Source organism: Anthonomus grandis, chromosome 8 (genome assembly GCF_022605725.1).
Source record: "Anthonomus grandis grandis chromosome 8, icAntGran1.3, whole genome shotgun sequence".
NCBI lineage: Eukaryota > Metazoa > Arthropoda > Insecta > Coleoptera > Curculionidae > Anthonomus > Anthonomus grandis.
The window spans coordinates 518,091-545,156 of NC_065553.1; the positions used below are offsets into that span (position 1 = coordinate 518,091).

The 27,066-nt window shown below is 27.9% G+C and overlaps 2 protein-coding genes across 5 annotated transcripts in view; one reads left to right on the forward strand and one right to left on the reverse strand.

The window, feature by feature from the left end:
- Positions 1 to 27,066, reverse strand: part of LOC126739522 (methyltransferase-like protein 22) — a 135,513-nt gene that overhangs the window by 72,553 nt on the left and 35,894 nt on the right. The gene's annotated exons all lie outside the window — the stretch shown is intronic.
- The window catches only part of LOC126739506 (protein scabrous), a 29,299-nt gene continuing 25,132 nt past the window's right edge, over positions 22,900 to 27,066 (forward strand). Inside the window, exon 1 of the mRNA XM_050445237.1 lies at positions 22,900 to 23,195. Coding sequence (XP_050301194.1) covers positions 22,939 to 23,195 — 257 coding nt within the window. The 5' untranslated portion in view covers positions 22,900 to 22,938. The remainder of the gene's footprint in view (positions 23,196 to 27,066) is intronic.

Genomic DNA, 27,066 nt, shown 5'->3' on the forward strand with positions numbered 1-27,066 from the left:
AGACAGGGAGGTAAAAAATAATTTTTCTTCTGAAAATGTGGTATTTTTTTCAAAAAAATCCTATCAGCATGTGCATAAGTCAAAAACGAAGAAAGTTAGAGAGTTGAAAATTTGTACAAATATTCTTCAAATAAAATGATTAGACACCTCTATCAACGTTTTTCGAAAAAATAGACAGGGAGGTAAAAAATAATTTTTCTTCGGAAAATGTGGTATTTTTTAAAAAAAAATCCTATCAGCATGTCTATAACTCAAAAACGAAGGAAGTTAGAGAGTTGAAAATTTGTACAAATATTCTTCAAATAAAATGATTAGACACCTCTATCAACGTTTTTCGAAAAAATAGACAGGGAGGTAAAAAATATTTTTTCTTCTGAAAATGTGGTATTTTTTTCAAAAAAATCCTATCAGCATGTCTATAACTCAAAAACGAAGAAAGTTAGAGAGTTGAAAATTTGTACAAATATTCTTCAAACAAAATGATTAGACACCTCTATCAACGTTTTTCGAAAAAATAGACAGGGAGGTAAAAAATAATTTTTCTTCGAAAAATGTGGTATTTTTTTCAAAAAAATCCTATCAGCATGTGCATAAGTCAAAAACGAAGAAAGTTAAAGAGTTGAAAATTTGTACAAATATTCTTCAAATAAAATGATTAGACACCTCTATCAACGTTTTTCGAAAAAATAGACAGGGAGGTAAAAAATAATTTTTCTTCGGAAAATGTGGTATTTTTTAAAAAAAAATCCTATCAGCATGTCTATAACTCAAAAACGAAGGAAGTTAGAGAGTTGAAAATTTGTACAAATATTCTTCAAATAAAATGATTAGACACCTCTATCAACGTTTTTCGAAAAAATAGACAGGGAGGTAAAAAATAATTTTTCTTCGGAAAATGTGGTATTTTTAAAAAAAAAATCCTATCAGCATGTGCATAAGTCAAAAACGAAGAAAGTTAAAGAGTTGAAAATTTGTACAAATATTCTTCAAATAAAATGATTAGACACCTCTATCAACGTTTTTCGAAAAAATAGACAGGGAGGTAAAAAATAATTTTTCTTCTGAAAATGTGGTATTTTTAAAAAAAAAATCCTATCAGCATGTGCATAAGTCAAAAACGAAGAAAGTTAGAGAGTTGAAAATTTGTACAAATATTCTTCAAATAAAATGATTAGACACCTCTATCAACGTTTTTCGAAAAAATAGACAGGGAGGTAAAAAATAATTTTTCTTCGGAAAATGTGGTATTTTTTTCAAAAAAATCCTATCAGCATGTGCATAAGTCAAAAACGAAGAAAGTTAAAGAGTTGAAAATTTGTACAAATATTCTTCAAATAAAATGATTAGACACCTCTATCAACGTTTTTCGAAAAAATAGACAGGGAGGTAAAAAATATTTTTTCTTCTGAAAATGTGGTATTTTTTTCAAAAAAATCCTATCAGCATGTCTATAACTCAAAAACGAAGAAAGTTAGAGAGTTGAAAATTTGTACAAATATTCTTCAAATAAAATGATTAGACACCTCTGTCAACGTTTTTCGAAAAAATAGACAGGGAGGTAAAAAATAATTTTTCTTCTGAAAATGTGGTATTTTTTTCAAAAAAATCCTATCAGCATGTCTATAACTCAAAAACGAAGAAAGTTAGAGAGTTGAAAATTTGTACAAATATTCTTCAAATAAAATGATTAGACACCTCTATCAACGTTTTTCGAAAAAATAGACAGGGAGGTAAAAAATAATTTTTCTTCTGAAAATGTGGTATTTTTTTCAAAAAAATCCTATCAGCATGTGCATAAGTCAAAAACGAAGAAAGTTAAAGAGTTGAAAATTTGTACAAATATTCTTCAAATAAAATGATTAGACACCTCTATCAACGTTTTTCGAAAAAATAGACAGGGAGGTAAAAAATAATTTTTCTTCGGAAAATGTGGTATTTTTTAAAAAAAAATCCTATCAGCATGTCTATAACTCAAAAACGAAGGAAGTTAGAGAGTTGAAAATTTGTACAAATATTCTTCAAATAAAATGATTAGACACCTCTATCAACGTTTTTCGAAAAAATAGACAGGGAGGTAAAAAATAATTTTTCTTCGGAAAATGTGGTATTTTTTTCAAAAAAATCCTATCAGCATGTGCATAAGTCAAAAACGAAGAAAGTTAGAGAGTTGAAAATTTGTACAAATATTCTTCAAACAAAATGATTAGACACCTCTATCAACGTTTTTCGAAAAAATAGACAGGGAGGTAAAAAATAATTTTTCTTCTGAAAATGTGGTATTTTTTTCAAAAAAATCCTATCAGCATGTGCATAAGTCAAAAACGAAGAAAGTTAGAGAGTTGAAAATTTGTACAAATATTCTTCAAATAAAATGATTAGACACCTCTATCAACGTTTTTCGAAAAAATAGACAGGGAGGTAAAAAATAATTTTTCTTCGAAAAATGTGGTATTTTTAAAAAAAAAATCCTATCAGCATGTGCATAAGTCAAAAACGAAGAAAGTTAAAGAGTTGAAAATTTGTACAAATATTCTTCAAATAAAATGATTAGACACCTCTATCAACGTTTTTCGAAAAAATAGACAGGGAGGTAAAAAATAATTTTTCTTCGGAAAATGTGGTATTTTTAAAAAAAAAATCATATCAGCATGTGCATAAGTCAAAAACGAAGAAAGTTAAAGAGTTGAAAATTTGTACAAATATTCTTCAAATAAAATGATTAGACACCTCTATCAACGTTTTTCGAAAAAATAGACAGGGAGGTAAAAAATAATTTTTCTTCGGAAAATGTGGTATTTTTTAAAAAAAAATCCTATCAGCATGTCTATAACTCAAAAACGAAGGAAGTTAGAGAGTTGAAAATTTGTACAAATATTCTTCAAATAAAATGATTAGACACCTCTATCAACGTTTTTCGAAAAAATAGACAGGGAGGTAAAAAATAATTTTTCTTCGGAAAATGTGGTATTTTTTTCAAAAAAATCCTATCAGCATGTGCATAAGTCAAAAACGAAGAAAGTTAGAGAGTTGAAAATTTGTACAAATATTCTTCAAATAAAATGATTAGACACCTCTATCAACGTTTTTCGAAAAAATAGACAGGGAGGTAAAAAATAATTTTTCTTCGGAAAATGTGGTATTTTTTTCAAAAAAATCCTATCAGCATGTGCATAAGTCAAAAACGAAGAAAGTTAAAGAGTTGAAAATTTGTACAAATATTCTTCAAATAAAATGATTAGACACCTCTATCAACGTTTTTCGAAAAAATAGACAGGGAGGTAAAAAATATTTTTTCTTCTGAAAATGTGGTATTTTTTTCAAAAAAATCCTATCAGCATGTCTATAACTCAAAAACGAAGAAAGTTAGAGAGTTGAAAATTTGTACAAATATTCTTCAAATAAAATGATTAGACACCTCTGTCAACGTTTTTCGAAAAAATAGACAGGGAGGTAAAAAATAATTTTTCTTCTGAAAATGTGGTATTTTTTTCAAAAAAATCCTATCAGCATGTCTATAACTCAAAAACGAAGAAAGTTAGAGAGTTGAAAATTTGTACAAATATTCTTCAAATAAAATGATTAGACACCTCTATCAACGTTTTTCGAAAAAATAGACAGGGAGGTAAAAAATAATTTTTCTTCTGAAAATGTGGTATTTTTTTCAAAAAAATCCTATCAGCATGTCTATAACTCAAAAACGAAGAAAGTTAGAGAGTTGAAAATTTGTACAAATATTCTTCAAATAAAATGATTAGACACCTCTATCAACGTTTTTCGAAAAAATAGACAGGGAGGTAAAAAATAATTTTTCTTCTGAAAATGTGGTATTTTTTTCAAAAAAATCCTATCAGCATGTCTATAACTCAAAAACGAAGAAAGTTAGAGAGTTGAAAATTTGTACAAATATTCTTCAAATAAAATGATTAGACACCTCTATCAACGTTTTTCGAAAAAATAGACAGGGAGGTAAAAAATAATTTTTTTTCTGAAAATGTGGTATTTTTTTCAAAAAAATCCTATCAGCATGTCTATAACTCAAAAACGAAGAAAGTTAGAGAGTTGAAAATTTGTACAAATATTCTTCAAATAAAATGATTAGACACCTCTATCAACGTTTTTCGAAAAAATAGACAGGGAGGTAAAAAATATTTTTTCTTCTGAAAATGTGGTATTTTTTTCAAAAAAATCCTATCAGCATGTCTATAACTCAAAAACGAAGAAAGTTAGAGAGTTGAAAATTTGTACAAATATTCTTCAAATAAAATGATTAGACACCTCTATCAACGTTTTTCGAAAAAATAGACAGGGAGGTAAAAAATAATTTTTCTTCGGAAAATGTGGTATTTTTTTCAAAAAAATCCTATCAGCATGTCTATAACTCAAAAACGAAGAAAGTTAGAGAGTTGAAAATTTGTACAAATATTCTTCAAATAAAATGATTAGACACCTCTATCAACGTTTTTCGAAAAAATAGACAGGGAGGTAAAAAATAATTTTTCTTCTGAAAATGTGGTATTTTTTTCAAAAAAATCCTATCAGCATGTCTATAACTCAAAAACGAAGAAAGTTAGAGAGTTGAAAATTTGTACAAATATTCTTCAAATAAAATGATTAGACACCTCTATCAACGTTTTTCGAAAAAATAGACAGGGAGGTAAAAAATAATTTTTCTTCTGAAAATGTGGTATTTTTTTCAAAAAAATCCTATCAGCATGTCTATAACTCAAAAACGAAGAAAGTTAGAGAGTTGAAAATTTGTACAAATATTCTTCAAATAAAATGATTAGACACCTCTATCAACGTTTTTCGAAAAAATAGACAGGGAGGTAAAAAATAATTTTTTTTCTGAAAATGTGGTATTTTTTTCAAAAAAATCCTATCAGCATGTCTATAACTCAAAAACGAAGAAAGTTAGAGAGTTGAAAATTTGTACAAATATTCTTCAAATAAAATGATTAGACACCTCTATCAACGTTTTTCGAAAAAATAGACAGGGAGGTAAAAAATATTTTTTCTTCTGAAAATGTGGTATTTTTTTCAAAAAAATCCTATCAGCATGTCTATAACTCAAAAACGAAGAAAGTTAGAGAGTTGAAAATTTGTACAAATATTCTTCAAATAAAATGATTAGACACCTCTATCAACGTTTTTCGAAAAAATAGACAGGGAGGTAAAAAATAATTTTTCTTCGAAAAATGTGGTATTTTAAAAAAAAAAATCCTATCAGCATGTGCATAAGTCAAAAACGAAGAAAGTTAAAGAGTTGAAAATTTGTACAAATATTCTTCAAATAAAATGATTAGACACCTCTATCAACGTTTTTCGAAAAAATAGACAGGGAGGTAAAAAATAATTTTTCTTCGGAAAATGTGGTATTTTTTAAAAAAAAATCCTATCAGCATGTCTATAACTCAAAAACGAAGGAAGTTAGAGAGTTGAAAATTTGTACAAATATTCTTCAAATAAAATGATTAGACACCTCTATCAACGTTTTTCGAAAAAATAGACAGGGAGGTAAAAAATAATTTTTCTTCTGAAAATGTGGTATTTTTAAAAAAAAAATCCTATCAGCATGTGCATAAGTCAAAAACGAAGAAAGTTAAAGAGTTGAAAATTTGTACAAATATTCTTCAAATAAAATGATTAGACACCTCTATCAACGTTTTTCGAAAAAATAGACAGGGAGGGAAAAAATAATTTTTCTTCGGAAAATGTGGTATTTTTTTAAAAAAAATCCTATCAGCATGTCTATAACTCAAAAACGAAGAAAGTTAGAGAGTTGAAAATTTGTACAAATATTCTTCAAATAAAATGATTAGACACCTCTATCAACGTTTTTCGAAAAAATAGACAGGGAGGTAAAAAATAATTTTTCTTCGAAAAATGTGGTATTTTAAAAAAAAAAATCCTATCAGCATGTGCATAAGTCAAAAACGAAGAAAGTTAAAGAGTTGAAAATTTGTACAAATATTCTTCAAATAAAATGATTAGACACCTCTATCAACGTTTTTCGAAAAAATAGACAGGGAGGTAAAAAATAATTTTTCTTCGGAAAATGTGGTATTTTTTAAAAAAAAATCCTATCAGCATGTCTATAACTCAAAAACGAAGGAAGTTAGAGAGTTGAAAATTTGTACAAATATTCTTCAAATAAAATGATTAGACACCTCTATCAACGTTTTTCGAAAAAATAGACAGGGAGGTAAAAAATAATTTTTCTTCGGAAAATGTGGTATTTTTTTCAAAAAAATCCTATCAGCATGTGCATAAGTCAAAAACGAAGAAAGTTAGAGAGTTGAAAATTTGTACAAATATTCTTCAAATAAAATGATTAGACACCTCTATCAACGTTTTTCGAAAAAATAGACAGGGAGGTAAAAAATAATTTTTCTTCGGAAAATGTGGTATTTTTTTCAAAAAAATCCTATCAGCATGTGCATAAGTCAAAAACGAAGAAAGTTAGAGAGTTGAAAATTTGTACAAATATTCTTCAAATAAAATGATTAGACACCTCTATCAACGTTTTTCGAAAAAATAGACAGGGAGGTAAAAAATAATTTTTCTTCGGAAAATGTGGTATTTTTTTCAAAAAAATCCTATCAGCATGTGCATAAGTCAAAAACGAAGAAAGTTAGAGAGTTGAAAATTTGTACAAATATTCTTCAAATAAAATGATTAGACACCTCTATCAACGTTTTTCGAAAAAATAGACAGGGAGGTAAAAAATAATTTTTCTTCGGAAAATGTGGTATTTTTTTCAAAAAAATCCTATCAGCATGTGCATAAGTCAAAAACGAAGAAAGTTAAAGAGTTGAAAATTTGTACAAATATTCTTCAAATAAAATGATTAGACACCTCTATCAACGTTTTTCGAAAAAATAGACAGGGAGGTAAAAAATATTTTTTCTTCTGAAAATGTGGTATTTTTTTCAAAAAAATCCTATCAGCATGTCTATAACTCAAAAACGAAGAAAGTTAGAGAGTTGAAAATTTGTACAAATATTCTTCAAATAAAATGATTAGACACCTCTATCAACGTTTTTCGAAAAAATAGACAGGGAGGTAAAAAATAATTTTTCTTCTGAAAATGTGGTATTTTTTTCAAAAAAATCCTATCAGCATGTCTATAACTCAAAAACGAAGAAAGTTAGAGAGTTGAAAATGTGTACAAATATTCTTCAAATAAAATGATTAGACACCTCTATCAACGTTTTTCGAAAAAATAGACAGGGAGGTAAAAAATAATTTTTCTTCGGAAAATGTGGTATTTTTTAAAAAAAAATCCTATCAGCATGTCTATAACTCAAAAACGAAGAAAGTTAGAGAGTTGAAAATTTGTACAAATATTCTTCAAATAAAATGATTAGACACCTCTATCAACGTTTTTCGAAAAAATAGACAGGGAGGTAAAAAATAATTTTTCTTCTGAAAATGTGGTATTTTTAAAAAAAAAATCCTATCAGCATGTGCATAAGTCAAAAACGAAGAAAGTTAGAGAGTTGAAAATTTGTACAAATATTCTTCAAATAAAATGATTAGACACCTCTATCAACGTTTTTCGAAAAAATAGACAGGGAGGTAAAAAATAATTTTTCTTCTGAAAATGTGGTATTTTTTTCAAAAAAATCCTATCAGCATGTGCATAAGTCAAAAACGAAGAAAGTTAAAGAGTTGAAAATTTGTACAAATATTCTTCAAATAAAATGATTAGACACCTCTATCAACGTTTTTCGAAAAAATAGACAGGGAGGTAAAAAATAATTTTTCTTCGAAAAATGTGGTATTTTAAAAAAAAAAATCCTATCAGCATGTGCATAAGTCAAAAACGAAGAAAGTTAAAGAGTTGAAAATTTGTACAAATATTCTTCAAATAAAATGATTAGACACCTCTATCAACGTTTTTCGAAAAAATAGACAGGGAGGTAAAAAATAATTTTTCTTCGGAAAATGTGGTATTTTTTAAAAAAAAATCCTATCAGCATGTCTATAACTCAAAAACGAAGGAAGTTAGAGAGTTGAAAATTTGTACAAATATTCTTCAAATAAAATGATTAGACACCTCTATCAACGTTTTTCGAAAAAATAGACAGGGAGGTAAAAAATAATTTTTCTTCGGAAAATGTGGTATTTTTTTCAAAAAAATCCTATCAGCATGTGCATAAGTCAAAAACGAAGAAAGTTAGAGAGTTGAAAATTTGTACAAATATTCTTCAAATAAAATGATTAGACACCTCTATCAACGTTTTTCGAAAAAATAGACAGGGAGGGAAAAAATAATTTTTCTTCGGAAAATGTGGTATTTTTTTAAAAAAAATCCTATCAGCATGTCTATAACTCAAAAACGAAGAAAGTTAGAGAGTTGAAAATTTGTACAAATATTCTTCAAATAAAATGATTAGACACCTCTATCAACGTTTTTCGAAAAAATAGACAGGGAGGTAAAAAATAATTTTTCTTCGAAAAATGTGGTATTTTAAAAAAAAAAATCCTATCAGCATGTGCATAAGTCAAAAACGAAGAAAGTTAAAGAGTTGAAAATTTGTACAAATATTCTTCAAATAAAATGATTAGACACCTCTATCAACGTTTTTCGAAAAAATAGACAGGGAGGTAAAAAATAATTTTTCTTCGGAAAATGTGGTATTTTTAAAAAAAAAATCCTATCAGCATGTCTATAACTCAAAAACGAAGGAAGTTAGAGAGTTGAAAATTTGTACAAATATTCTTCAAATAAAATGATTAGACACCTCTATCAACGTTTTTCGAAAAAATAGACAGGGAGGTAAAAAATAATTTTTCTTCTGAAAATGTGGTATTTTTAAAAAAAAAATCCTATCAGCATGTGCATAAGTCAAAAACGAAGAAAGTTAGAGAGTTGAAAATTTGTACAAATATTCTTCAAATAAAATGATTAGACACCTCTATCAACGTTTTTCGAAAAAATAGACAGGGAGGTAAAAAATAATTTTTCTTCTGAAAATGTGGTATTTTTTTAAAAAAAATCCTATCAGCATGTGCATAAGTCAAAAACGAAGAAAGTTAGAGAGTTGAAAATTTGTACAAATATTCTTCAAATAAAATGATTAGACACCTCTATCAACGTTTTTCGAAAAAATAGACAGGGAGGTAAAAAATAATTTTTCTTCTGAAAATGTGGTATTTTTTTCAAAAAAATCCTATCAGCATGTGCATAAGTCAAAAACGAAGAAAGTTAAAGAGTTGAAAATTTGTACAAATATTCTTCAAATAAAATGATTAGACACCTCTATCAACGTTTTTCGAAAAAATAGACAGGGAGGTAAAAAATAATTTTTCTTCGGAAAATGTGGTATTTTTTAAAAAAAAATCCTATCAGCATGTCTATAACTCAAAAACGAAGGAAGTTAGAGAGTTGAAAATTTGTACAAATATTCTTCAAATAAAATGATTAGACACCTCTATCAACGTTTTTCGAAAAAATAGACAGGGAGGTAAAAAATAATTTTTCTTCGGAAAATGTGGTATTTTTTTCAAAAAAATCCTATCAGCATGTGCATAAGTCAAAAACGAAGAAAGTTAGAGAGTTGAAAATTTGTACAAATATTCTTCAAATAAAATGATTAGACACCTCTATCAACGTTTTTCGAAAAAATAGACAGGGAGGGAAAAAATAATTTTTCTTCGGAAAATGTGGTATTTTTTTAAAAAAAATCCTATCAGCATGTCTATAACTCAAAAACGAAGAAAGTTAGAGAGTTGAAAATTTGTACAAATATTCTTCAAATAAAATGATTAGACACCTCTATCAACGTTTTTCGAAAAAATAGACAGGGAGGTAAAAAATAATTTTTCTTCGAAAAATGTGGTATTTTAAAAAAAAAAATCCTATCAGCATGTGCATAAGTCAAAAACGAAGAAAGTTAAAGAGTTGAAAATTTGTACAAATATTCTTCAAATAAAATGATTAGACACCTCTATCAACGTTTTTCGAAAAAATAGACAGGGAGGTAAAAAATAATTTTTCTTCGGAAAATGTGGTATTTTTAAAAAAAAAATCCTATCAGCATGTCTATAACTCAAAAACGAAGGAAGTTAGAGAGTTGAAAATTTGTACAAATATTCTTCAAATAAAATGATTAGACACCTCTATCAACGTTTTTCGAAAAAATAGACAGGGAGGTAAAAAATAATTTTTCTTCTGAAAATGTGGTATTTTTAAAAAAAAAATCCTATCAGCATGTGCATAAGTCAAAAACGAAGAAAGTTAGAGAGTTGAAAATTTGTACAAATATTCTTCAAATAAAATGATTAGACACCTCTATCAACGTTTTTCGAAAAAATAGACAGGGAGGTAAAAAATAATTTTTCTTCTGAAAATGTGGTATTTTTTTCAAAAAAATCCTATCAGCATGTGCATAAGTCAAAAACGAAGAAAGTTAAAGAGTTGAAAATTTGTACAAATATTCTTCAAATAAAATGATTAGACACCTCTATCAACGTTTTTCGAAAAAATAGACAGGGAGGTAAAAAATAATTTTTCTTCGGAAAATGTGGTATTTTTTAAAAAAAAATCCTATCAGCATGTCTATAACTCAAAAACGAAGGAAGTTAGAGAGTTGAAAATTTGTACAAATATTCTTCAAATAAAATGATTAGACACCTCTATCAACGTTTTTCGAAAAAATAGACAGGGAGGTAAAAAATAATTTTTCTTCGGAAAATGTGGTATTTTTTTCAAAAAAATCCTATCAGCATGTGCATAAGTCAAAAACGAAGAAAGTTAGAGAGTTGAAAATTTGTACAAATATTCTTCAAATAAAATGATTAGACACCTCTATCAACGTTTTTCGAAAAAATAGACAGGGAGGTAAAAAATATTTTTTCTTCTGAAAATGTGGTATTTTTTTCAAAAAAATCCTATCAGCATGTCTATAACTCAAAAACGAAGAAAGTTAGAGAGTTGAAAATTTGTACAAATATTCTTCAAACAAAATGATTAGACACCTCTATCAACGTTTTTCGAAAAAATAGACAGGGAGGTAAAAAATAATTTTTCTTCGAAAAATGTGGTATTTTTAAAAAAAAAATCCTATCAGCATGTGCATAAGTCAAAAACGAAGAAAGTTAGAGAGTTGAAAATTTGTACAAATATTCTTCAAATAAAATGATTAGACACCTCTATCAACGTTTTTCGAAAAAATAGACAGGGAGGTAAAAAATAATTTTTCTTCTGAAAATGTGGTATTTTTTTCAAAAAAATCCTATCAGCATGTGCATAAGTCAAAAACGAAGAAAGTTAAAGAGTTGAAAATTTGTACAAATATTCTTCAAATAAAATGATTAGACACCTCTATCAACGTTTTTCGAAAAAATAGACAGGGAGGTAAAAAATAATTTTTCTTCGGAAAATGTGGTATTTTTTAAAAAAAAATCCTATCAGCATGTCTATAACTCAAAAACGAAGGAAGTTAGAGAGTTGAAAATTTGTACAAATATTCTTCAAATAAAATGATTAGACACCTCTATCAACGTTTTTCGAAAAAATAGACAGGGAGGTAAAAAATAATTTTTCTTCGGAAAATGTGGTATTTTTAAAAAAAAAATCCTATCAGCATGTGCATAAGTCAAAAACGAAGAAAGTTAGAGAGTTGAAAATTTGTACAAATATTCTTCAAATAAAATGATTAGACACCTCTATCAACGTTTTTCGAAAAAATAGACAGGGAGGGAAAAAATAATTTTTCTTCGGAAAATGTGGTATTTTTTTAAAAAAAATCCTATCAGCATGTCTATAACTCAAAAACGAAGAAAGTTAGAGAGTTGAAAATTTGTACAAATATTCTTCAAATAAAATGATTAGACACCTCTATCAACGTTTTTCGAAAAAATAGACAGGGAGGGAAAAAATAATTTTTCTTCGGAAAATGTGGTATTTTTTAAAAAAAAATCCTATCAGCATGTCTATAACTCAAAAACGAAGGAAGTTAGAGAGTTGAAAATTTGTACAAATATTCTTCAAATAAAATGATTAGACACCTCTATCAACGTTTTTCGAAAAAATAGACAGGGAGGTAAAAAATAATTTTTCTTCGGAAAATGTGGTATTTTTTTAAAAAAAATCCTATCAGCATGTCTATAACTCAAAAACGAAGAAAGTTAGAGAGTTGAAAATTTGTACAAATATTCTTCAAACAAAATGATTAGACACCTCTATCAACGTTTTTCGAAAAAATAGACAGGGAGGTAAAAAATAATTTTTCTTCTGAAAATGTGGTATTTTTTTCAAAAAAATCCTATCAGCATGTGCATAAGTCAAAAACGAAGAAAGTTAGAGAGTTGAAAATTTGTACAAATATTCTTCAAATAAAATGATTAGACACCTCTATCAACGTTTTTCGAAAAAATAGACAGGGAGGTAAAAAATAATTTTTCTTCTGAAAATGTGGTATTTTTAAAAAAAAAATCCTATCAGCATGTGCATAAGTCAAAAACGAAGAAAGTTAGAGAGTTGAAAATTTGTACAAATATTCTTCAAATAAAATGATTAGACACCTCTATCAACGTTTTTCGAAAAAATAGACAGGGAGGTAAAAAATAATTTTTCTTCTGAAAATGTGGTATTTTTTTCAAAAAAATCCTATCAGCATGTGCATAAGTCAAAAACGAAGAAAGTTAAAGAGTTGAAAATTTGTACAAATATTCTTCAAATAAAATGATTAGACACCTCTATCAACGTTTTTCGAAAAAATAGACAGGGAGGTAAAAAATAATTTTTCTTCGGAAAATGTGGTATTTTTTAAAAAAAAATCCTATCAGCATGTCTATAACTCAAAAACGAAGGAAGTTAGAGAGTTGAAAATTTGTACAAATATTCTTCAAATAAAATGATTAGACACCTCTATCAACGTTTTTCGAAAAAATAGACAGGGAGGTAAAAAATAATTTTTCTTCGGAAAATGTGGTATTTTTTTCAAAAAAATCCTATCAGCATGTGCATAAGTCAAAAACGAAGAAAGTTAGAGAGTTGAAAATTTGTACAAATATTCTTCAAATAAAATGATTAGACACCTCTATCAACGTTTTTCGAAAAAATAGACAGGGAGGGAAAAAATAATTTTTCTTCGGAAAATGTGGTATTTTTTTAAAAAAAATCCTATCAGCATGTCTATAACTCAAAAACGAAGAAAGTTAGAGAGTTGAAAATTTGTACAAATATTCTTCAAATAAAATGATTAGACACCTCTATCAACGTTTTTCGAAAAAATAGACAGGGAGGGAAAAAATAATTTTTCTTCGGAAAATGTGGTATTTTTTAAAAAAAAATCCTATCAGCATGTCTATAACTCAAAAACGAAGGAAGTTAGAGAGTTGAAAATTTGTACAAATATTCTTCAAATAAAATGATTAGACACCTCTATCAACGTTTTTCGAAAAAATAGACAGGGAGGTAAAAAATAATTTTTCTTCGGAAAATGTGGTATTTTTTTCAAAAAAATCCTATCAGCATGTGCATAAGTCAAAAACGAAGAAAGTTAGAGAGTTGAAAATTTGTACAAATATTCTTCAAATAAAATGATTAGACACCTCTATCAACGTTTTTCGAAAAAATAGACAGGGAGGGAAAAAATAATTTTTCTTCGGAAAATGTGGTATTTTTTTAAAAAAAATCCTATCAGCATGTCTATAACTCAAAAACGAAGAAAGTTAGAGAGTTGAAAATTTGTACAAATATTCTTCAAATAAAATGATTAGACACCTCTATCAACGTTTTTCGAAAAAATAGACAGGGAGGTAAAAAATAATTTTTCTTCGAAAAATGTGGTATTTTAAAAAAAAAAATCCTATCAGCATGTGCATAAGTCAAAAACGAAGAAAGTTAAAGAGTTGAAAATTTGTACAAATATTCTTCAAATAAAATGATTAGACACCTCTATCAACGTTTTTCGAAAAAATAGACAGGGAGGTAAAAAATAATTTTTCTTCGGAAAATGTGGTATTTTTTAAAAAAAAATCCTATCAGCATGTCTATAACTCAAAAACGAAGGAAGTTAGAGAGTTGAAAATTTGTACAAATATTCTTCAAATAAAATGATTAGACACCTCTATCAACGTTTTTCGAAAAAATAGACAGGGAGGTAAAAAATAATTTTTCTTCGGAAAATGTGGTATTTTTTTCAAAAAAATCCTATCAGCATGTGCATAAGTCAAAAACGAAGAAAGTTAGAGAGTTGAAAATTTGTACAAATATTCTTCAAATAAAATGATTAGACACCTCTATCAACGTTTTTCGAAAAAATAGACAGGGAGGGAAAAAATAATTTTTCTTCGGAAAATGTGGTATTTTTTTAAAAAAAATCCTATCAGCATGTCTATAACTCAAAAACGAAGAAAGTTAGAGAGTTGAAAATTTGTACAAATATTCTTCAAATAAAATGATTAGACACCTCTATCAACGTTTTTCGAAAAAATAGACAGGGAGGTAAAAAATAATTTTTCTTCGAAAAATGTGGTATTTTAAAAAAAAAAATCCTATCAGCATGTGCATAAGTCAAAAACGAAGAAAGTTAAAGAGTTGAAAATTTGTACAAATATTCTTCAAATAAAATGATTAGACACCTCTATCAACGTTTTTCGAAAAAATAGACAGGGAGGTAAAAAATAATTTTTCTTCGGAAAATGTGGTATTTTTTAAAAAAAAATCCTATCAGCATGTCTATAACTCAAAAACGAAGGAAGTTAGAGAGTTGAAAATTTGTACAAATATTCTTCAAATAAAATGATTAGACACCTCTATCAACGTTTTTCGAAAAAATAGACAGGGAGGTAAAAAATAATTTTTCTTCGGAAAATGTGGTATTTTTTTCAAAAAAATCCTATCAGCATGTGCATAAGTCAAAAACGAAGAAAGTTAGAGAGTTGAAAATTTGTACAAATATTCTTCAAATAAAATGATTAGACACCTCTATCAACGTTTTTCGAAAAAATAGACAGGGAGGTAAAAAATAATTTTTCTTCTGAAAATGTGGTATTTTTTTCAAAAAAATCCTATCAGCATGTGCATAAGTCAAAAACGAAGAAAGTTAGAGAGTTGAAAATTTGTACAAATATTCTTCAAATAAAATGATTAGACACCTCTATCAACGTTTTTCGAAAAAATAGACAGGGAGGTAAAAAATAATTTTTCTTCGGAAAATGTGGTATTTTTTAAAAAAAAATCCTATCAGCATGTCTATAACTCAAAAACGAAGGAAGTTAGAGAGTTGAAAATTTGTACAAATATTCTTCAAATAAAATGATTAGACACCTCTATCAACGTTTTTCGAAAAAATAGACAGGGAGGTAAAAAATATTTTTTCTTCTGAAAATGTGGTATTTTTTTCAAAAAAATCCTATCAGCATGTCTATAACTCAAAAACGAAGAAAGTTAGAGAGTTGAAAATTTGTACAAATATTCTTCAAACAAAATGATTAGACACCTCTATCAACGTTTTTCGAAAAAATAGACAGGGAGGTAAAAAATAATTTTTCTTCGAAAAATGTGGTATTTTTTTCAAAAAAATCCTATCAGCATGTGCATAAGTCAAAAACGAAGAAAGTTAAAGAGTTGAAAATTTGTACAAATATTCTTCAAATAAAATGATTAGACACCTCTATCAACGTTTTTCGAAAAAATAGACAGGGAGGTAAAAAATAATTTTTCTTCGGAAAATGTGGTATTTTTTAAAAAAAAATCCTATCAGCATGTCTATAACTCAAAAACGAAGGAAGTTAGAGAGTTGAAAATTTGTACAAATATTCTTCAAATAAAATGATTAGACACCTCTATCAACGTTTTTCGAAAAAATAGACAGGGAGGTAAAAAATAATTTTTCTTCGGAAAATGTGGTATTTTTAAAAAAAAAATCCTATCAGCATGTGCATAAGTCAAAAACGAAGAAAGTTAAAGAGTTGAAAATTTGTACAAATATTCTTCAAATAAAATGATTAGACACCTCTATCAACGTTTTTCGAAAAAATAGACAGGGAGGTAAAAAATAATTTTTCTTCTGAAAATGTGGTATTTTTAAAAAAAAAATCCTATCAGCATGTGCATAAGTCAAAAACGAAGAAAGTTAGAGAGTTGAAAATTTGTACAAATATTCTTCAAATAAAATGATTAGACACCTCTATCAACGTTTTTCGAAAAAATAGACAGGGAGGTAAAAAATAATTTTTCTTCGGAAAATGTGGTATTTTTTTCAAAAAAATCCTATCAGCATGTGCATAAGTCAAAAACGAAGAAAGTTAAAGAGTTGAAAATTTGTACAAATATTCTTCAAATAAAATGATTAGACACCTCTATCAACGTTTTTCGAAAAAATAGACAGGGAGGTAAAAAATATTTTTTCTTCTGAAAATGTGGTATTTTTTTCAAAAAAATCCTATCAGCATGTCTATAACTCAAAAACGAAGAAAGTTAGAGAGTTGAAAATTTGTACAAATATTCTTCAAATAAAATGATTAGACACCTCTGTCAACGTTTTTCGAAAAAATAGACAGGGAGGTAAAAAATAATTTTTCTTCTGAAAATGTGGTATTTTTTTCAAAAAAATCCTATCAGCATGTCTATAACTCAAAAACGAAGAAAGTTAGAGAGTTGAAAATTTGTACAAATATTCTTCAAATAAAATGATTAGACACCTCTATCAACGTTTTTCGAAAAAATAGACAGGGAGGTAAAAAATAATTTTTCTTCTGAAAATGTGGTATTTTTTTCAAAAAAATCCTATCAGCATGTGCATAAGTCAAAAACGAAGAAAGTTAAAGAGTTGAAAATTTGTACAAATATTCTTCAAATAAAATGATTAGACACCTCTATCAACGTTTTTCGAAAAAATAGACAGGGAGGTAAAAAATAATTTTTCTTCGGAAAATGTGGTATTTTTTAAAAAAAAATCCTATCAGCATGTCTATAACTCAAAAACGAAGGAAGTTAGAGAGTTGAAAATTTGTACAAATATTCTTCAAATAAAATGATTAGACACCTCTATCAACGTTTTTCGAAAAAATAGACAGGGAGGTAAAAAATAATTTTTCTTCGGAAAATGTGGTATTTTTTTCAAAAAAATCCTATCAGCATGTGCATAAGTCAAAAACGAAGAAAGTTAGAGAGTTGAAAATTTGTACAAATATTCTTCAAACAAAATGATTAGACACCTCTATCAACGTTTTTCGAAAAAATAGACAGGGAGGTAAAAAATAATTTTTCTTCTGAAAATGTGGTATTTTTTTCAAAAAAATCCTATCAGCATGTGCATAAGTCAAAAACGAAGAAAGTTAGAGAGTTGAAAATTTGTACAAATATTCTTCAAATAAAATGATTAGACACCTCTATCAACGTTTTTCGAAAAAATAGACAGGGAGGTAAAAAATAATTTTTCTTCGAAAAATGTGGTATTTTTAAAAAAAAAATCCTATCAGCATGTGCATAAGTCAAAAACGAAGAAAGTTAAAGAGTTGAAAATTTGTACAAATATTCTTCAAATAAAATGATTAGACACCTCTATCAACGTTTTTCGAAAAAATAGACAGGGAGGTAAAAAATAATTTTTCTTCGGAAAATGTGGTATTTTTAAAAAAAAAATCATATCAGCATGTGCATAAGTCAAAAACGAAGAAAGTTAAAGAGTTGAAAATTTGTACAAATATTCTTCAAATAAAATGATTAGACACCTCTATCAACGTTTTTCGAAAAAATAGACAGGGAGGTAAAAAATAATTTTTCTTCGGAAAATGTGGTATTTTTTAAAAAAAAATCCTATCAGCATGTCTATAACTCAAAAACGAAGGAAGTTAGAGAGTTGAAAATTTGTACAAATATTCTTCAAATAAAATGATTAGACACCTCTATCAACGTTTTTCGAAAAAATAGACAGGGAGGTAAAAAATAATTTTTCTTCGGAAAATGTGGTATTTTTTTCAAAAAAATCCTATCAGCATGTGCATAAGTCAAAAACGAAGAAAGTTAGAGAGTTGAAAATTTGTACAAATATTCTTCAAATAAAATGATTAGACACCTCTATCAACGTTTTTCGAAAAAATAGACAGGGAGGTAAAAAATAATTTTTCTTCGGAAAATGTGGTATTTTTTTCAAAAAAATCCTATCAGCATGTGCATAAGTCAAAAACGAAGAAAGTTAAAGAGTTGAAAATTTGTACAAATATTCTTCAAATAAAATGATTAGACACCTCTATCAACGTTTTTCGAAAAAATAGACAGGGAGGTAAAAAATATTTTTTCTTCTGAAAATGTGGTATTTTTTTCAAAAAAATCCTATCAGCATGTCTATAACTCAAAAACGAAGAAAGTTAGAGAGTTGAAAATTTGTACAAATATTCTTCAAATAAAATGATTAGACACCTCTGTCAACGTTTTTCGAAAAAATAGACAGGGAGGTAAAAAATAATTTTTCTTCTGAAAATGTGGTATTTTTTTCAAAAAAATCCTATCAGCATGTCTATAACTCAAAAACGAAGAAAGTTAGAGAGTTGAAAATTTGTACAAATATTCTTCAAATAAAATGATTAGACACCTCTATCAACGTTTTTCGAAAAAATAGACAGGGAGGTAAAAAATATTTTTTCTTCTGAAAATGTGGTATTTTTTTCAAAAAAATCCTATCAGCATGTCTATAACTCAAAAACGAAGAAAGTTAGAGAGTTGAAAATTTGTACAAATATTCTTCAAATAAAATGATTAGACACCTCTATCAACGTTTTTCGAAAAAATAGACAGGGAGGTAAAAAATAATTTTTCTTCGGAAAATGTGGTATTTTTTTCAAAAAAATCCTATCAGCATGTCTATAACTCAAAAACGAAGAAAGTTAGAGAGTTGAAAATTTGTACAAATATTCTTCAAATAAAATGATTAGACACCTCTATCAACGTTTTTCGAAAAAATAGACAGGGAGGTAAAAAATAATTTTTCTTCTGAAAATGTGGTATTTTTTTCAAAAAAATCCTATCAGCATGTCTATAACTCAAAAACGAAGAAAGTTAGAGAGTTGAAAATTTGTACAAATATTCTTCAAATAAAATGATTAGACACCTCTATCAACGTTTTTCGAAAAAATAGACAGGGAGGTAAAAAATAATTTTTCTTCTGAAAATGTGGTATTTTTTTCAAAAAAATCCTATCAGCATGTCTATAACTCAAAAACGAAGAAAGTTAGAGAGTTGAAAATTTGTACAAATATTCTTCAAATAAAATGATTAGACACCTCTATCAACGTTTTTCGAAAAAATAGACAGGGAGGTAAAAAATAATTTTTTTTCTGAAAATGTGGTATTTTTTTCAAAAAAATCCTATCAGCATGTCTATAACTCAAAAACGAAGAAAGTTAGAGAGTTGAAAATTTGTACAAATATTCTTCAAATAAAATGATTAGACACCTCTATCAACGTTTTTCGAAAAAATAGACAGGGAGGTAAAAAATAATTTTTCTTCTGAAAATGTGGTATTTTTTTCAAAAAAATCCTATCAGCATGTCTATAACTCAAAAACGAAGAAAGTTAGAGAGTTGAAAATTTGTACAAATATTCTTCAAATAAAATGATTAGACACCTCTATCAACGTTTTTCGAAAAAATAGACAGGGAGGTAAAAAATAATTTTTTTTCTGAAAATGTGGTATTTTTTTCAAAAAAATCCTATCAGCATGTCTATAACTCAAAAACGAAGAAAGTTAGAGAGTTGAAAATTTGTACAAATATTCTTCAAATAAAATGATTAGACACCTCTATCAACGTTTTTCGAAAAAATAGACAGGGAGGTAAAAAATAATTTTTCTTCTGAAAATGTGGTATTTTTTTCAAAAAAATCCTATCAGCATGTCTATAACTCAAAAACGAAGAAAGTTAGAGAGTTGAAAATTTGTACAAATATTCTTCAAATAAAATGATTAGACACCTCTATCAACGTTTTTCGAAAAAATAGACAGGGAGGTAAAAAATAATTTTTCTTCTGAAAATGTGGTATTTTTTTCAAAAAAATCCTATCAGCATGTCTATAACTCAAAAACGAAGAAAGTTAGAGAGTTGAAAATTTGTACAAATATTCTTCAAATAAAATGATTAGACACCTCTATCAACGTTTTTCGAAAAAATAGACAGGGAGGTAAAAAATAATTTTTTTTCTGAAAATGTGGTATTTTTTTCAAAAAAATCCTATCAGCATGTCTATAACTCAAAAACGAAGAAAGTTAGAGAGTTGAAAATTTGTACAAATATTCTTCAAATAAAATGATTAGACACCTCTATCAACGTTTTTCGAAAAAATAGACAGGGAGGTAAAAAATATTTTTTCTTCTGAAAATGTGGTATTTTTTTCAAAAAAATCCTATCAGCATGTCTATAACTCAAAAACGAAGAAAGTTAGAGAGTTGAAAATTTGTACAAATATTCTTCAAATAAAATGATTAGACACCTCTATCAACGTTTTTCGAAAAAATAGACAGGGAGGTAAAAAATAATTTTTCTTCTGAAAATGTGGTATTTTTTTCAAAAAAATCCTATCAGCATGTCTATAACTCAAAAACGAAGAAAGTTAGAGAGTTGAAAATTTGTACAAATATTCTTCAAATAAAATGATTAGACACCTCTATCAACGTTTTTCGAAAAAATAGACAGGGAGGTAAAAAATAATTTTTCTTCTGAAAATGTGGTATTTTTTTCAAAAAAATCCTATCAGCATGTCTATAACTCAAAAACGAAGAAAGTTAGAGAGTTGAAAATTTGTACAAATATTCTTCAAATAAAATGATTAGACACCTCTATCAACGTTTTTCGAAAAAATAGACAGGGAGGTAAAAAATAATTTTTTTTCTGAAAATGTGGTATTTTTTTCAAAAAAATCCTATCAGCATGTCTATAACTCAAAAACGAAGAAAGTTAGAGAGTTGAAAATTTGTACAAATATTCTTCAAATAAAATGATTAGACACCTCTATCAACGTTTTTCGAAAAAATAGACAGGGAGGTAAAAAATATTTTTTCTTCTGAAAATGTGGTATTTTTTTCAAAAAAATCCTATCAGCATGTCTATAACTCAAAAACGAAGAAAGTTAGAGAGTTGAAAATTTGTACAAATATTCTTCAAATAAAATGATTAGACACCTCTATCAACGTTTTTCGAAAAAATAGACAGGGAGGTAAAAAATAATTTTTCTTCTGAAAATGTGGTATTTTTTTCAAAAAAATCCTATCAGCATGTCTATAACTCAAAAACGAAGAAAGTTAGAGAGTTGAAAATTTGTACAAATATTCTTCAAATAAAATGATTAGACACCTCTATCAACGTTTTTCGAAAAAATAGACAGGGAGGTAAAAAATAATTTTTCTTCTGAAAATGTGGTATTTTTTTCAAAAAAATCCTATCAGCATGTCTATAACTCAAAAACGAAGAAAGTTAGAGAGTTGAAAATTTGTACAAATATTCTTCAAATAAAATGATTAGACACCTCTATCAACGTTTTTCGAAAAAATAGACAGGGAGGTAAAAAATAATTTTTTTTCTGAAAATGTGGTATTTTTTTCAAAAAAATCCTATCAGCATGTCTATAACTCAAAAACGAAGAAAGTTAGAGAGTTGAAAATTTGTACAAATATTCTTCAAATAAAATGATTAGACACCTCTATCAACGTTTTTCGAAAAAATAGACAGGGAGGTAAAAAATATTTTTTCTTCTGAAAATGTGGTATTTTTTTCAAAAAAATCCTATCAGCATGTCTATAACTCAAAAACGAAGAAAGTTAGAGAGTTGAAAATTTGTACAAATATTCTTCAAATAAAATGATTAGACACCTCTATCAACGTTTTTCGAAAAAATAGACAGGGAGGTAAAAAATAATTTTTCTTCTGAAAATGTGGTATTTTTTTCAAAAAAATCCTATCAGCATGGAAATATACTTTATTATTTCGAAATATACTTTATTATTTAGACTTTCTCTAAATGCATTGAAGACCAACAAGATAGATCAGGCAGACTAAGTAGAATACTTTGTCCACTATTTTTACCAACATGGTTACTTTTCTGCAAATATGTGCTATGCAATTCTAAACTAGGGCCATTCTAGCTCTGCACAGGAAATCTTTAAGCTTTAACGGAGATGTATCAGGACTATGGTGGAGCTGGAATATAGGGATTGTTGTAGGCGGTACTTTAGAGACGTCCATATACTTAAATTTCCTTGCGCCTACATCTATCAATGTTAAGTTTACATTGTTAATAACATCTCATACTTTAGAACTAAAAGACCACAAAAGACACAACACCAGACATAGTAGAAACATTATCACAAGCTCTCTAGAACCAGACGAGGTTCTGACTACTATTGTCTCCAGTTCTTTAACGTCCAGTCCATATGAGAAATCTTGAAGCCAAGATATTTTTTAGGAAAATTAAATTTTCTCATCAATCATTTAAATTTCTACGGTTTTATATTTATTATTATATTTATTTCTAGCCATTAGACTTACTGTGTAATAAATATTTGATTTCGCTGGATTTGATTTTGGTGCACAGAAGAGGCAGATGCAGTTTTAATTTGCACATATTTCTTTCGGTAGCACAAATCTCTCCTAAGACATCCCAGGCATGTTCCAGGATTTTACTAAAATATAGCTGAGATATTTTATAAAAATTATTTCATATATATCTACTGTAGTCACCCTTCTATATAACTTACATATCGTTTTACATTACTCCCCACTTATACATATAACAACATCATCCACCTAAACCCAACCACCTGCCGTCCGAAACACCTTTTCACCCAATTCGTCTCTCTCTTTCCCATTAACGCCCTTATAGCTCCGTCTCCTTCGGTCCTCACATAAAACCAGTTGCTCTTGCCGAAATCGCTTTCAGTCCTTAACGTAACGTCCGTTGGTCGAGAGTCGGGTCTTAAATTATTAAATACGATGGCCAACGCGATACGCGCTTATGTGATCGCGACTTTAGTAGTATTAGTGATTAGTAAGGGGGTTGGTGGCGAAACTGTAGAAGCAGAGGAGTTAGTAAGGGACACGGAGTACGATTTGAGGGTGTTGAGTAAACAGGTGAAGGCGCTCCTCGAGAGGAGATCGGAGGACCTGAAGAGTATCGAGGAGAGTGTGAGGAGGACGGTGTTTAATGGGCCGGAGGTGGAGGAGTTGAGGGATCAAGTGAAAAGTTTGAAGTAAGTTTGTAGATAGCGACTTTTGATGGAGGTATATTTGCGTTTATATGCGAACATTTGTGTTTTGCTTATTGTAGGCTGTGTGATGTCTCAAAAAATATGTGAATAAAAAAAAAGGACATGCAATGTCAATGACAATGCAACATTTCAGCATAATTTGCAAAAACTGACTTTACGTTAAAAAAGTTTCTTGGTAAATTGATTTTTTTTTCAAAATTACTGTAGACTCTATAAAATGGTGAAAAACATTTTTGTAAGTAAAACATAGTTCAAGAAAAATTCCAACAGAGATCCAAAAATTATTTATAATTTTTTTTTTCAAGTTTAGTGTAGGTTTTCAATATTTAAAAATATATTTCAATTAAGGAAAGTGTCCATGGAGTCGATTATACATTTACTTGTAATATTTCAGTATAATTTCTAAATTTTATCAGTTTAATTTTTTTTTATTACTGTAGACAACAAAACTATCAATAAAGTCATTTTTAGATTTATGTGCTGATTTGCAGCAACATCCTGAAAATGCCACATTTCGACAAAGTTTATAAAATTAATTTTTTTATAAAATTACTGTAGACTCTGAAATGTTAAGAAATCTGTGAATTGAAAAAAAACTATGCAGTCATTGTTTAAATGTTTATGTGGAGTTTTAACATATTCTAAATATTTTAAATTTAAAAATTTTCCTGTGAATCTTTAAAAAATATATAAATTTAAAGAAATCTTCAAGGGAGTCATTTTTACATTTATATGCGAAATTTTAGCATAATTCCAAATACTTAATCAGTTGTTTAAAATTTTAGCACTTTCAAAAATTAATTTTTTTCGATAATTACAATAATTTTACATTTAAAAAAAAATATTTCACAAAAATTTTTTTTACTGTTAATTATAAGTTGGAAAAAAAATATTTTATTGAATTAAAAGAAAATTCCACCGAGTCATTTTTTACATTGATGTAAATGTGAAATTTCAGTATATTCCAAATTAAAAAAATAAATAAATAAAAAAATTACCTTCTATGTGATCATTTTTACGTTCGTATTGGGAAATTCAATATATAGTGCATCCCAAAAGTTATGTCTAAATTCATTTAAAATTCAGGGGTGTGTTCGAAAAAAAACGCTCGGACCCGTCGATTTTTATTTCAAGTTGCGCATTTTTGTACGTGAAGTTTGTATATACAGGGTTGCTCAAAAATAAATTACGAGCATTAATTTTTTCAAATGCAAGCACCTTTTTTTATTTCATTTTTGAATTTCGCATGGAATTCTACGTATGTTTCATGCATCATGTCCTATGCCTAAAGTCAACAGTTATCGAAAAAAAGACGACCAAACATTATTATTGAAGTTCACCTTACGAGAGAATTTTTATACAGAGCAAAATTCCATTCATTCCTGTTTTTTTATTGTTGGCTGATGATCGTGTATTTTCATAGAAACTGTATGACAGTTGTACGCCAAACAGATATTGTCAAGTGTGAAGTGTACTAGCAAAGTTGCGGTTTTCACAATGGTAAAGTTAACGGAACGAGAAAAAATAGAAATTCTGTGCATGGTTGGGTTTGGTGATAGAACACGTACTCAAAGAGAAGCTGCTCAATTATTCAATGAGATCCATCCTGATCGTCCTCCGATATGTCAAAAGGTGGTGAGTAGAATAGAGGCTAAATTTAGAGAATTCGGTCATGTTAGAGATCTGCCGAAATCTGGTCGTCCTGCTCGAGATGAAAATGAACAACTTGCTTTCTTTGGAAGAAAATCCATGCACTCCTCTGTCGCAGATTGAGGCAAATTTACACATGGCGAAATCTATAGTTTACCGAATAGTTAAAAAGCACAAATATCATCCCTACAAAGTTATTCCTATGCAAGAGTTATTTGATGACGATTTCGATAGGCGAAATGAGTTTTGTGAACGTTTACATAACATGTGCAATCTAAATAATAATTTAGTAACAAATATTATTTTTTCCGATGAAGCCACGTTCTGTTTGAATGGTAGTGTGAACAGACAAAATTGTCGATATTGGGCAACAGAAAATCCGCATTGGATGATGGAGGTAAAAACCCAGTACCCTCAAAAACTAAATGTGTGGTGTGGAATAGTGCGCGGAAGAGTAATAGGTCCCTTTTTCTTTGAACAGACTTTAACGGTACAAGTGTATCTCGATTTTCTCCAATTTGAATTAGTTCCAGCATTACTAGCTTTATTTACAAATCGATTGGACCTAGACTATCCTGACGAAGAACTAATTTTCCAGCAAGATGGCGCTCCTCCGCACTATGCTGCCACAGTGCGTAAATTTATGGATGAAACCTTTTTCAATTGGTGGATAGGAAGGAGAGGACCCATCGAATGGCCTGCTAGGTCGCCTGACATAACACCAATGGACTTTTTTTTGTGGGTCGAAGGTATTTGTTAATAGGCCAAATAATCTAGACAACTTGAAAAAGAGAATTCGCAGAGAAGTGCGCGCCTTAACTACGGAAATGATTGAAAATGTGCAACGAGACTTTATTGATCGCCTTGGATATTGTCAAGCCGTGAATGGCAACCATTTTGAAGATTTAACTTAATTTTTGTTCTTTTTTTATTTGTTACATGAATCGTCTCGATACCTGTTGACTTTAGGTATAGGACATGATGCATGAAACATACGTAGAATTCCATGCGAAATTCAAAGATGAAATTAAAAAAAGTTGCTTTCATTTGAAAAAATGAAGTTGATGGTTGTAATTTATGTTTGAGCAACCCTGTAAGTACAAACTTCACGTACAAAAAAGCGCAACTTGAAATAAAAATCGACGGGTCCTAGCGTTTTTTTTTTCGAACACACCCCTAAAATTTAAATGAATTTAGACATAACTTTTGGGATGCACTGTAGTTCCAAAAATTTAAGCAGTTTCAAACTTCAGCACAGTTGCAAAAATCTTTTTTGTTCTAAAAATCACTGTAAATAAAATGAAAAACAAAAATCAACAGTGTTTTTTGAAATAATTCTTTTTCAAAATCATTATAGGTTTTAAAAAAAATTAAAGAAATGTTGATGCAGTCAATTATACATTTACCTGCAAAATTTCTGTACAATTCTAAAAATTCCAAAAATTCAACAATTACATTTTTTTTCTAAATATATGTATGTATATCCAGAAAAAAAAATCAAATATATATATGTATATCTGTAGACTCAGACTAAAAGGGAAATTTTAAAAAACATGTAAATGAAAAAAAAACTTAACAGTGTCCCAATTTTTTTTTAAATTACCATAGACTCTGAAATTGTTTAAAAATATGTAAATACAAAGACAATCTATTAAGCTAATATTCATTTATATGCAAAATTTTCGTACAATTCCAAAAATTGTCTATTATTTTTTGAAAATTGCTATAGACTCGAAAAAATGCATGTAGGTCATTTATTTAAATGTATTATGCATTTCGGCTTTGTAAATAGCCATCGTCAGATACTAAAATGAAATACAGGTAATTTAAGACAATTCTAAAAGGAGCTTATTCGTTATAACAATACAGGTTTAGAACTTACCAGAACATCACAAAAAACATATAAAACAAATAAAACCCAAAAACTACCCGTTATCGGTAATCAAAACAACAATAAATAAAAGAATTAAAATTAAAAACATTGAACAATAAAGACATCTACGATTCAAAATATAAAATTTAAACTTAGGACGATACAGATGTCTACATAAATTAAAAGAAGGTACTATAAGGAACTATTGTGTTTTAACGTTACGTTAACGGAAAATTTAATATCTTGTTTAATACAAATGTTAAAAGATAAAAGAGTTAAAAACATTATTAAACATTGTTGTCTGGCTGTTTACAGAGCCGAAATGCATGA